This window comes from Aptenodytes forsteri, unplaced genomic scaffold (genome assembly GCF_000699145.1).
Source record: "Aptenodytes forsteri isolate BGI_AS27 unplaced genomic scaffold, ASM69914v1 Scaffold223, whole genome shotgun sequence".
In the NCBI taxonomy this organism is placed as follows: Eukaryota; Metazoa; Chordata; class Aves; order Sphenisciformes; family Spheniscidae; genus Aptenodytes; species Aptenodytes forsteri.
In genome coordinates this window covers 681,233-694,909 of record NW_008794742.1, presented here as the reverse complement: position 1 = coordinate 694,909, position 13,677 = coordinate 681,233, and the positions used below count along the sequence as shown (strand labels likewise).

General features: G+C 35.1%; 1 protein-coding gene across 1 annotated transcript in view; it reads right to left on the bottom strand.

Moving 5' to 3' along the window:
* Window positions 1-626: 626 nt before the first annotated feature.
* EFR3A (EFR3 homolog A) overlaps window positions 627-13,677 on the bottom strand; it is a 90,370-nt gene continuing 77,319 nt past the window's right edge. Inside the window, exons 22-26 of the mRNA XM_009273969.2 lie at window positions 12,360-12,448; window positions 8,241-8,289; window positions 7,066-7,169; window positions 5,015-5,064; window positions 627-3,639 (exon numbers count right to left, since the gene is read on the bottom strand). Of these exons, the coding sequence (XP_009272244.1) occupies window positions 3,534-3,639; window positions 5,015-5,064; window positions 7,066-7,169; window positions 8,241-8,289; window positions 12,360-12,448 (398 nt within the window). The 3' untranslated portion in view covers window positions 627-3,533. The remainder of the gene's footprint in view (window positions 3,640-5,014; window positions 5,065-7,065; window positions 7,170-8,240; window positions 8,290-12,359; window positions 12,449-13,677) is intronic.

Below are 13,677 nucleotides of genomic sequence, written 5' to 3'. Positions count from 1 at the left end.
CACAAAGTGTTAACATCTGCAAAAATTAGGAACAGAGGAGCAAGGGAAAAGACAATGACAATATAATCCTCTCTATGCTAGGATGTATCTCACGTGAGCTAGAGAAGGTCCCAACTTCCTCAAAATAGAAAAAAAAGATTTGTTCTTCCCCCTTCTCTCAGGGTGCACTATTAAAACCATTTAAACAAATGAATGCTACCAAAAAAAGAGAAACAAACAACAGTGTAATTCTCAGCCCCATTAGATGGCATCACCGTTTGAAAAGAGCTACCTGTGAGTGAGCTGCACACAGACCTTCACACACACTGACGACTTTATTCCTTGAAATTGATACTACAAACCCAGTATGTTTTCTTAAGCAGGGAGGCAGGCCTGAAAAGCATAGCTTACTTATCTTCCTGAAGCTCGTTTGCTATTGTATTCTCAACTTTTGGTGGTCTTGGTAATAGTAATGGTTTAATCATAAATAACAGTAGTAGTTTAATAATGCTGCAATGCTGTAACATTTGGAAAAAAAAAAAAAAAAAAAAAAGGTGTGTAAAATGAGGTCTATTGTAAATGCCAAAAAATTACGTCATTGACAATGTAATTGTGAGCAATAAAAACTGACACCTTAGAAAAGATTAATTTTAAATTTTGGTTTATTTTATTGCTCAAATATAGATTGCACAGTGTGTTCTTACATTTATTGAAACTGGTTCATTACATACAGTACAGAATATATGACCATCAGAACAACAGACAAAGTAGCCCTACTCTGATTTTAGACAACAGGCTATTTCTATCTTTTGAAATTAACAAGGATTGAATTTACTTTAAAGTGACCCACTACCAAAAGCTATAATTTTTTCAAAGTCACACAGTGGGAAAGAGAACCCAAAGCAAAAGCTGGAACATATTTATACAGCTGGATACCAATTCATAAACATTGTGACAGTACTCAAGGAGTTGCAGATAATACAGGGCCAGTATGCATATGGAGCTTTTAAGTTCTGCAACTTGTCTCAAGAACATAAAGAGATAAGTGAAACAAAGCAGCTTTATACCGTACAACAGCATTCTTAATTCATTTGGTTTCATTCATTAGCTACATGTAATAGCTACCAAACCAATACATTTTACAGTCACTCCCATCTCTCAGCTGTCTAGAAAGCCCAGAGTGAACCAATTATCAACTTAGAGACTCCCTGAATTTCCAGAAAGGAAGAAATTAAATATCATGTGAACACACAGAGTGTTACAAGCTCTTCATTCCCTGCACAATACCTGCACAACACCTGCATTTCCCAAACAAATCTCATTTGAACATTGAAAACATGGAAACCTATCATTACCATAAATGAAAAATACTTCATAAACAGAACAGAAAATGAAATGCTGAATCTAGTTATTTTCACATGCAGCATTCATGCAACAGAATTCAATTACAGAAACAATCCTGTATTTACGGCACAGTCTCCGTACTGCACGAGTGCAAACAGAAGTACATTCTTTATTTCTTAGACTCCTTATTTTCTTTTTGTACAAAAGTGCACAGTGTTCTTAAAAAACAGCAGAGTGGATAAGTGTTTTACATTGTATCCCTAGGTTAGATTTACTATTTAAAAAATTACACTCTTTATATAGGTCAAAAAACTAGTATGTCTTACCTTAAAAAACCCAAAAAGTGAAAACTAAAAGCTAGAGTGACAACGAGTCCTATTTATGTGTAGACTGTGGTCTGATCAGGCTGATACGCTGCAGCAGCAGTAAAAATCACAACGGAATGCTGTAGATAAGGGGCTGTTTCATCATCCACTAACAGCTGTGATTGCACTGTTAAACTGAAAAGAAGGTCTCAATTACCTTTTGAGTTTTGTGAATGCTTTCTGAAAGTCTCAGCATGTTATCTCATAGGTTTAAGTAGCTGCTACTTCTCTGATGTTAAGTCACATCAGGCTTTTAAAAGTAGTCCAGTGGAATACTGTACTACAGTTCAAAAACTTAAAATCCATTTTACAGTGGGTTTGCAAATGCTCAAATCGGTCAGCAAATTAGCTGGCCTGATAACCATTCAGATCTTAGAATTATGCAATCATAGATTAATTTAGGTTGGGACTTTTGAAGGTCATCAAAACCAAGCTCCTGCTCAAAGCAGGGCTAACTGAAGTTAGATAACTTTGTTCATGGCCTGATCACTGTTTATCTAAACTGCTGGCTAACTTAAATGTCTTACATTTATTATAGATATTTGAGAACATTCATTCATGTTTGTGCTGCTTCGGTCAGATTCAGATAAAGGGACTTGAAACTTACAATTCCTGGCATCAGCAAAAGCTGTTTTTTTCTTTTTGCCTGCAGAATTTAGTGAGTCATAAAGACAGCCTTGACAATTATCATCAACAGCTCAGTGATTTACTATATCAGTTTTACTTTATTTACATTTGAATAGTATACTCAGATACATAAACCTATGAATGTTACCACATTTTCCTTATTTCTAGAAAGGTTTGAGAATGAAACAAAAATGAACACAGAGATGCATCTCTAAAAATGCTTTTGCTTGAAAACATATGTAGTAAATTCTTGGTCTTTAAATGGTTTCATCCATTTTTCTTTCAATTTCTAAAATATCATTAAAAAGCTCTAATAAACTACAGAGAAATACCTCATAGAATATATTTGTAATTTCTGTATTTATGATTTAAAATGCCCTCAGTTTATTTTCTGCTACACTATATATCTCTCCTGTATTTATACTAAAGCAGACAGTAAAATACTACTGCATTTTCAAAAGTACAGTCTGTAAACCATACACCTTAGGACATGAAAAATATTGCACAGTTCAGTGCTTCAAGGAGATTTCTCCTCTCTTATGCAAAGCAGTTAAATTTTAGCAAGAAACACAGGACATATACTGGGTGTATATGTCTAAAAAGCATGGTGTGTGATGCACCAAAAAAATACTTAACAAGTGTCCATTAATTCATTTATTTGTATTTGAACAAATGTAAGGTATTTGTTTTTTTCCATATATTCCAAAATAAACAAGTTGGCTAGTTATGACAGCATGAACAAAAGGGAGCTAAGGTAGCGCTCCACTGGTTACATTTATTAAGATGAAGCAAGCCAAAAGCATTCTATTTAGATATCTAATTGAGGTGGAGAGGAGAAAAAAAAAAACAAAGAAAAAAGCTTTAACAGGTTCTTCAGTTACAATGCCTCAAATTAAAGAAATTTACAGAAATACGAATTCCTCGTGTAACTGAAATATTCATCTATATGGCAAGACAAGTTTTAAATCTGACTTTTACATGTACCCAAATATGAAAATGAAGAAACTTGATATATGAAAAACCTAACTTCAAATATATTACAGAAGAAAACAACTCAGGACAGTCTCATGAGTTTGGCTAGAGTAATCTGGATTTGGCTTATGTCCATCATTATTTTAAAGTTAGTTTAGATGAAATAAACAATAAAATTTGAAAACTCATCTTGTTCTTTCTATTGTACTCTACTCTAAATAATGTCCAGCAGACTGCAGAAGACACTTAATACACACAAAGATCTGGAAACTTCATCTCATAGACTGGAACAGATTGGTAATGAGCATGTCCAGCAGTAATGGTCATCGTTCCTGAGGGGCTCGGTGGAGGACTGTGTGAGAAGAACAATCAATATATATAATTTATAATTATATAGACTGCTTTCTTTTTTATAACTTGATATATGAATAGCTGAGAAACAAGAGTAACCTACCCTCCTCCTCCTCACAACCAGTATTTTATCCTATTCCTGAAATTCTAATGAAATTATCATGCCTTTTTTTTTTGTAGTCTGCTCTAAATCATCAACTTCACTGATGTTACAGAACTATGAAAATGCATTTTATTACTAACAAATACTATTCATACTGCACAACGGATGTGCACAACACTATAATAATGTCATGTACTATTTTGGGTGTTCATTTTCTAGTTACTTTCTCAAACAGATACAGCAATGGGAAAACAGCAGCATTCTTCAATACTACTGATATACATAGAAATAATGTAAGTATACTGTGACATGGTTTCTGGATATTCTCCACTATCTAAAAGATTCAAAATAGAGTCACAGAATCATAGAATCATTGAGGTTGGAAAAGACCTCTAAGATCATCGAGTCCAACCGTCAACCCAACACCACCATGCCCACTAAACCATGTCCCTAAGCGTAATAAATAGTAACAAGAAAATAAAAATGACTGTTTTAGATGAAGACTACTCTTTTTCAGTGTGCTGGTTTTGGCTGGGGTAGAGTTAATTTTCTTCACAGTAGCTAGCATGGGGCTGTGTTTTGGATTTGTGCTGAAAACAGTGTTGATAACACAGGGGTGTTTTTGTTACTGCTGAGCAGTGCTTACACAGAGTCAAGGCCTTTTCTGCTTCTCACACCACCCCACCAGCGAGGAGGCTGGGGGTGCACAAGAAGCTGGGAGGGGACACAGCTGGGACAGCTGACCCCAACTGACCAAAGGGATATTCCATACCTTATGATGTCATGCTCAGCAATAATAGCTTTAGGGAAGAAGGAAGGAGGGATGTTCGGAGTGATGGCGTTTTCTTCCCAAGTAACTGTTACATGTGATGGAGCCCTGCTTTCCTGGGGATGGCTGAACACCTGCCAGTGGCGAATGAATTCCTTGTTTTGCTTTGCTTGCATGTGCAGCTTTTGCTTTACTTATTGAACTGTCTTTATCTCACCCCATGTGTTTTCTCACTTTTACCCTTCCAATTCTCTTCCCCTTCTCACTGAGGTGGAGTTAGCCAGCCAGCTGTGTGGGGCTTAAATGCCTACCACAGTTAAACCACAACGTTCAGTTAAGTCACTTAAATGCCTACCACAGTTAAACCACAACATTCAGTTAAGTCAATTATTTTCTGCCTACTACATGTGTTTAATAACTCTATGACACAACCACCTGAAAGTAGTCAGAATTGCTTTATAACTCATTTGTCATTCATCATATTCTTCTTGCATAAAACCTTACCGAATGGTGAGTTCCAGTATCTGTGCAAGTCTATCATGAAGCAAGTTTGCCTAGGAAAAAAATTAAAATTGAATTATTAACTACTGTATATTGAACCAAGCCAAAATGAATGTGCCAGGCCATACTCAGTGAGTGTGTTTCACACCACCACATGGCAAATCTAGGCAGCATTTCCTATCTCGATTTCTTTTCTCACTGCTGCAAGGATTCTGAGCCCTGAAGAGGCATGTGAGATTGAGTGAGCCTGTCTTGGGAGTGCAAGGAATTATACAGCAAATTTTGCTGTTGCAGATAGGAGTTCAACAAACCTGAAATACATTTAGTTATGCAAAATATATAACGGGGTAAATACTGCTCCAGTTATCCCAGGATGAAATAGGAACAGACCGTGAATCTCGATTTCAAAGATAGTAAGGAAAACATTAAGATGAAGAGTGTGTGAGATTTCCATTCCTTTTCAAATGGTCTAGGAACAATCAAAAGCACACTTTAAATAATTGGAATTTCCCAACATTAATAATAGTAGAGATAATAGCTGAAGACAAAGAACTGAACTTCTTTAAAAGTAACAGCAGTAGTGACACGATAACATAAATCATCTTTAGCCAGCACATCCCCATTAATGCTTATACTAGTATCTTCAATGCTGTAAAACATTTTTCAGAAACTCACTTTGGTTTCACATTGTGCTGCAATTTCTTCAAATGGCGCTTTTTGGAACTTTTCAATCACAAGACGCCTTTTTTCTTTTTCCTGTTCTTCAAGTCCATTGTTATCTTAAAAAAAAAAAAGCAAACAAACACTGTATTTGAAGTGATGCAACCATACTCAAGTGAGCTGTCAATCTGTCATTGCTTCTAAAGCAAAACGCAGATACGATTTCAGGGAGCTGGTTTGAGGACCTCAGTTTTGCCCCTTTCTTACTATGTGCTTTAATTATGAGTACATCCAGGCTTCCTTTTGTTTTATTATCTGGACTCAAGACAGCACTTCTTACTGCACACAAGTTCAGCTGCAAGAGAAAAGAAGGGAGTATCCTCCCTCCCAGTATCATGCAGACCAGTGGGCAGGATTTTCTACTAGAATTTGGGAAAAGCGAGTTCAATCTCCGTAGGCTGAGTGAACCTACAACCAGCTGGAACTTTGCAGCATCTAATGAATTTAAGTACCTCAGTGATTAGGCAGGTTTAGAAAACTGTCAAATTGAATTATTGTTTAAAATATCAGTGTCTATTGTTTAAAACATCCATGTCTAATTCATGTTTTAACAGGATTTTTGTGGACTGGACAGCATTAATTAGTAATTACTTACAGTGATATGAAATAAGGAAACTGGATAATTCTGAGTTCTGGTAGGTGGGTCACTTGTCAGAAAAATACTCTTTTAAACAAATCGGACAGATGTGTATCAATACACTAACTAAAAAATGGAGTGTTTTTGAAGTCCACAATGTGGACCTTACAATCTATTTTCTGAATGTATTGAAGACCTGAAAATCTTAATATGTAAAAAAATATTGAAGTTGCTTTATAAATGATCACTCAATGGAATTTGAAAACCTCATGTTATTTATAGCTTGGCCTGTAAGGGCAGATTTAATAGATGACAGGCATTTCCAGATGCTTTTCATTCAGTCACATTAGCTTCAGAAAATGAATTCACTAAAATTATCAAGATATCATTTCAGAAATTTAGAAATAAATAACTGAAGTTTTAAATAAACTTACTAGCTGAAGAGAAACAAATGTAATATTTTAATTATGTTATTCTGGCAACACCTTTTTCTCTAGCTATTCCACAGTAATCTAGAACTATGCTGCATAAACACAATTGTAATAAATCTTACCAATTGCTTTCTTCAAAGCTGTTATGTTATTCTGGCAACACCTTTTTCTCTAGCTATTCCACAGTAATCTAGAACTATGCTGCATAAACACAATTGTAATAAATCTTACCAATTGCTTTCTTCAAAGCTTCAAAGGTGATTTCTTCAGTATTATCAACCTAAACACAAAGAAACCCCTTAAACCAACATTTTTCAGAAACTCACTTTGGTTTCACATTGTGCTGCAATTTCTTCAAATGGCGCTTTTTGGAACTTTTCAATCACAAGACGCCTTTTTTCTTTTTCCTGTTCCTCAAGTCCATTGTTATCTTAAAAAAAAAGAAGCAAACAAACACTGTATTTGAAGTGATGCAACCATACTCAAGTGAGCTGTCAATCTGTCATTGCTTCTAAAGCAAAACGCAGATACGATTTCAGGGAGCTGGTTTGAGGACCTCAGTTTTGCCCCTTTCTTACTATGTGCTTTAATTATGAGTACATCCAGGCTTCCTTTTGTTTTATTATCTGGACTCAAGACAGCACTTCTTACTGCACACAAGTTCAGCTGCAAGAGAAAAGAAGGGAGTATCCTCCCTCCCAGTATCATGCAGACCAGTGGGCAGGATTTTCTACTAGAATTTGGGAAAAGCGAGTTCAATCTCCGTAGGCTGAGTGAACCTACAACCAGCTGGAACTTTGCAGCATCTAATGAATTTAAGTACCTCAGTGATTAGGCAGGTTTAGAAAACTGTCAAATTGAATTATTGTTTAAAATATCAGTGTCTATTGTTTAAAACATCCATGTCTAATTCATGTTTTAACAGGATTTTTGTGGACTGGACAGCATTAATTAGTAATTACTTACAGTGATATGAAATAAGGAAACTGGATAATTCTGAGTTCTGGTAGGTGGGTCACTTGTCAGAAAAATACTCTTTTAAACAAATCGGACAGATGTGTATCAATACACTAACTAAAAAATGGAGTGTTTTTGAAGTCCACAATGTGGACCTTACAATCTATTTTCTGAATGTATTGAAGACCTGAAAATCTTAATATGTAAAAAAATATTGAAGTTGCTTTATAAATGATCACTCAATGGAATTTGAAAACCTCATGTTATTTATAGCTTGGCCTGTAAGGGCAGATTTAATAGATGACAGGCATTTCCAGATGCTTTTCATTCAGTCACATTAGCTTCAGAAAATGAATTCACTAAAATTATCAAGATATCATTTCAGAAATTTAGAAATAAATAACTGAAGTTTTAAATAAACTTACTAGCTGAAGAGAAACAAATGTAATATTTTAATTATGTTATTCTGGCAACACCTTTTTCTCTAGCTATTCCACAGTAATCTAGAACTATGCTGCATAAACACAATTGTAATAAATCTTACCAATTGCTTTCTTCAAAGCTTCAAAGGTGATTTCTTCAGTATTATCAACCTAAACACAAAGAAACAAACGCCCTTAAACCTCATATATAACAAGCTTCTAAAAAAATAAGGAATGTGCTAAATACAGAAGGCCAAAATGGCCACAGCTTTTCTAAAAAAATAAGGAATGTGCTAAATACAGAAGGCCAAAATGGCCACAGAGCTTTTCTCTTGCAAGTTTAAACCTCACATATAACAAGCTTCTAAAAAAATAAGGAATGTGCTAAATACAGAAGGCCAAAATGGCCACAGAGCTTTTCTACCTTGCAAGTTTCTAATAGCTTTATTTGGACTTTCTATGACAGCCAACAGATTACTAACTCATGTTTTTAAGCCACTGCAATTAGTGAGGAAATTTTTATCAAGTGAGATCAAGAAAAACTTTCCAAATTCTGGAATGCTCTATGATGCTCAAAGATGCTCAAGCCACTGCAATTAGTGAGGAAATTTTTATCAAGTGAGATCAAGAAAAACTTTCCAAATTCTGGTCAAGATGCTCTATGGCAACAATACTTTGGAAAAGGACTGGAATTTTGGCAGAACGCTCCTTTGGGTCAGGAATATGCTGTGGTGTTTCTACACTGCTAAGCCTCAGTACTGGTTCTTAGACAGCTGTTGCGAATAATAGCAACTGCTTCCTGAGGCTAGTTGAGTTACCAGCAACGTGATACCAAAATAAGAGATGGTAGTGGACGGTAGAGTGGAAGATGGTTATTGCTTTAAGCTAACTTCATACCAGTATGGGCTCCAAATAATTTGGTGCTTATGTCATAAACATTGGAGCTCTTCATAACAAGCTATGTCTGATGCACTGAGAAAATTTGTTCATTTAGCAATATGAATACCCATTTGCTGCTGCAGGTGTACTTCATTAGGAATTGCTTGGGACCGCAAAATTACCAAGATGCATGCACATTTCTCTGAAGAGCTCCAGCTCATGGATCTTTGTGTTTCAATTCTTTATACACCTAGAATTTCTATTCAGTAAGTATATTTACAGTGAAACCACTGTGATAATATTAGTGGAGAACACTGAGCTGGCAGAACAGTGTTCACCTGAATATAACATGGTTTCATGTCTTGGACTGCCTTACTTTAATCCTTCAAAACTAATTACATGTAAACAGGCAGCACTTTTTTTTTCCTTATAAACACTAATTGTTTAGAATGGTCTAATATGATTTAAGATAAAAGATCTGTAAGGTAGCAAAAAGTTACTTCACCCAATTCAGAAGACTCCGAATTCTTTCAATTTTTTAATTCACTGACTTAACCTACTGTAAATGGAAAAGCCAGAAGAAGTAGCTATTTCCTTTTTATATGAGTGTTATTTCAGGAGATGGAGCTGTAAATGATACTTTTCTAACAGATTTTACTACATTAGCATTGTATTCTCTACCTCTGAATATATAAAAGGTTAGTAAATAAACAGCAAACCTCCTTTTATGTCAAATATTTGTGGATATGGCTAGAGAAGAGGAATATTCAGGTTTTGAAATAATCACCTTTTATACGATTCATATTTGGTAAATATTACTTGTTTATGGCAGCCCTTCAGATTTCTAATTAACATCCGTAGTAGTTGCTGATATTAGCCAGCATTATATTTGGTTATTAATATCACAGAAGCACTAGCTGCTTTTACAAGTCAAATATTTGTGGATATGGCTAGAGAAGAGGAATATTCAGGTTTTGAAATAATCACCTTTTATACGATTCATATTTGGTAAATATTACTTGTTTATGGCAGCCCTTCAGATTTCTAATTAACATCCGTAGTAGTTGCTGATATTAGCCAGCATTATATTTGGTTATTAATATCACAGAAGCACTAGCTGCTTTTAAAAGTGTTTTCATCTTATAAATGGAGATAACTGTGGAATAAACCCATCTTCCTGAACAGGATTCACTAACAGACTTGACACAACAAAAAACTTTGTGCTGACAAAACAATTGCATTTGTATTGTATACAGTAATAGATATTTTATGGATACAGTCTTCTACCTCAGACAGTGTAGAAATGATACCATACATCATAAATCCTAAAACTTCCATTAATGAAGTAGTTTATCCTCTCAATCATAAAGCCTTATGCTCCTTTTTTTTGCAGTTTAATTCTGCTGACAGTTATGGATTATGTTATATTTACTAATCTACATAGCAAGAGAACCAGATTTAATATCCTCGTGGACTTTTTTTTCTTTTTTTCCTCCTGTGGAGTTACATCCAGTGTATCATCTTATGTTGCAGGTGGTCAAAAACATGCATTATGAGGGAGCAAGAATTAGCAAAAATTACATAGCACCATTACTGAAGGAACAGGCTGCCCAGGGAAGTGGCTGAATAACCATCCCTGGAGGTATTTAAAAGATGTGTAGATGTGGTGCTTGGGGACATGGTTTAGTGGTGAACTGGGCAGTGTTAGGTTAATGGTTAGACTCGATGATCTTAAGGGTCTTTTCCAACCTAAATGATCCTATGAATCTACGGAAGTTTTTCAGATGTTCATTATTTAGGTATCAAGACCAATTTGCAGTCATCGAATTGGAAAGTACTGGTTTTCCCTTTGCATTGTAAACAAACATTGTAAAGCAACTAAAGGAGGAATACTTTGTTTCATGTGTTTCTGTTTAACAAAATTCTTGTTTTTAAGACAGACAAACAGTAATTCATTATCCAAGACACTGTACAACATTAAACTGAGAACCCATACAACGATTTTGATTTATGTACAACTACTATATCCTCTTCAAAAAAATGTCTATGTATCAATGCTTAACATAACGTCAGCATAATCATTTGAAATATGAAATGGAAACTTCTCTCATTTAATTCTACCTTCAAGAGAGATGTTCAATCACATATAATCACATATAATCCATGATTTTAAAAAAGGATACTAATGGCAAACACCCCCATTCCTATTTGGAGCATTTACTTTCCTCAGAAAGCTAAAGACTGTGATAATCTGGCTTATTTTTCAAACATTTTTTTCTTCTTTCTCCTAAACGTTTATCTATCTTATCTGTATCCTTGCTAAAGCACAATAGCAAGAAACAAACACAAAATATCATCTGAGATATCATCAGCACAAAGCAGAAAGGAATAATAATAATTGATGCAAAACATGAATCAATTCTGTCAGTAAGTTCCAAAATGAGGCTTGCTCCTTTGCAATAGCTTAATATTGCATTTTTAACTAACATTCAGCTTGACTCTGTCCACACCTTCTGTTTCACATCCCTAGCCAGTTTGTGCTTGAAGATGCTAAAGGTAGAACTCATTTGCAGGTACAAACACCTCAATTTCAACAGCTAATCTCCACCACAGCCAGCAGAAATCTGGTTAATAAAAATCAGCAAAACCTTGAAAAAGATTCAGTAGAAATAGAAATTTATTTTAAGAAATACTTCAAATGAAGTGTCAAAAGATGTGGGATAATTTTAATTATAATGCAGTCTTCCTAAGGGATAATTAGCATCAGCTCCTGTACCCTACATATGAACTTTTTGTTGCTACCTTATCCTTCCCGTATCTTTAAAGCACTGTGCGCTTAACTCTTCTGGAAGGGAAAAGTGATACTGTAACACTGTGGTGTAAGCAGCCTGCCTAGTCTTTATCTGCCCCTCTCAAAGACAGCAGGTCTCCCACTACTCTTGCATCTGTCAGCCCCGTGTTGGTGAACAAGACTCTCAGATACTTCAAATGATGCAGGGATACAGATGCAGGAATTTGATTTGATCCCTCAAAATGCAAAGAAATTTTTTTAGAATATTTACTCATAAAATATTACTTGTTTGGCATATATATGTATTGCTATCCCATATTCTGCAGTACTATCTGTAAAAACTATAGTGACAGAACACTTGACATTTTTATACAGCAAGATCAATATCAGTGTCTTGACAACACATTTCTACAAATCTAGGAGTTAAAAAAAAAATCAAAACCCCAAAGCATTTAACACCGCTAGAACAATTAGATATCAGACTTTCTGGGAAAACTTCATTTGCATTCCCACTCCTCCCCCCAACCCCCCCCGGAAGGTGCTGCTTTAAAATATCCCGTTATTTTCATACCTTATCGTCTGTGTTGTTGCCAGGCAGAATATCTACCTGAATAGATACCGTGTCCACAATGCTCTTCCTCCTGGACAGTCTGTCCTCATCTAGAAGAAAAACAACTTATCTCACTTTTTGCGTAACAGCTGAAACATGATCAATCAAATTTCTACACATCAGATGCAGATTTGTTTCTATATGCCTATTGAACCCCAAATCATCTATTTTATCATTTGGATTGTTATGAAAAATGATCAGTTACTGATTTAAATTATTAAATATGAAGGAAAAAAATGTTTTTATTGTTCCTTCCCCCTCTCATCCCAGACCTTGCCAACTTTCCCTTGAAAGCCCAGAATTTTAAAAAATGAGATGTGATCTTGTTCAAATGCATAATAAATAACATAGCACATGATGATATATTGCTGCAGAGTAATTTACAAAAGCCTGAACTAATTTTTTTTGTTGTGAAATTGAAATATTAAGGTCTTAATTTGAAGGTATTCTGAAACAGAAAAGGGCTTCTTGGAAGACGACTTACTGACAGAAGAAATAAAGATTTCTGGATGGAAATAAACAACAATCTTTCCTTATTCTTGTTGCTACAAGTACCATATTAGCGAGCCTAAAAATCCACTTGGTGAAAAAAATTCTCTCCATTTCTAACTTCCTACAAACATTTTAGCAAGTCCAGCTGGCCTAAAAAGTTGTCAGAATAAGACCAATTGCGCTGATACTAAAAGGAGCACAATTTCATTAATGCGTAAGCAGATTATGATCAAATGATCCATCAGTTGATGGATTTTCCTTTTATGACTGCATTCCTGAGAAAACATACCAATAATCTTTTCTCATTTTTGACATTTAATATATTAACATATGATTAAAAAAAACAGTAAAAATGCATTTACAAACGTGTCACGAAGATCCTCTGACAAATGCAGACTTGAGTGGCCTGACTTTCGTGTATCCCATTTACAAAACCATGAATTGCCATATCACTTTTCAGTTTTTAGCTGAGATCCAAGCTTTTTGGATCTGGCCATTATTATTTCATCACTTGCACTGCACGTAGTTAGAAGCACCTACAGGCACTTGATACTAAGATAAGGATAAGGAGAACGACTGTAAAACTCCCCCACCACAAGGTAATTTATGCTGTTTCTTCTGCAACCTTTGTCTAATCCACTTCTAGCAAAGTGCTTTTGCAGTGCAAATATTGAGCTTGAACAAACAGAATTCATTCCAGCAGAGCTGAACATACTCAGCTTTTAAAAAATCAAGAAATAACTTTCAGAAGTCATATAAATCAAATGCCATTTTAAGATCAAGAGGC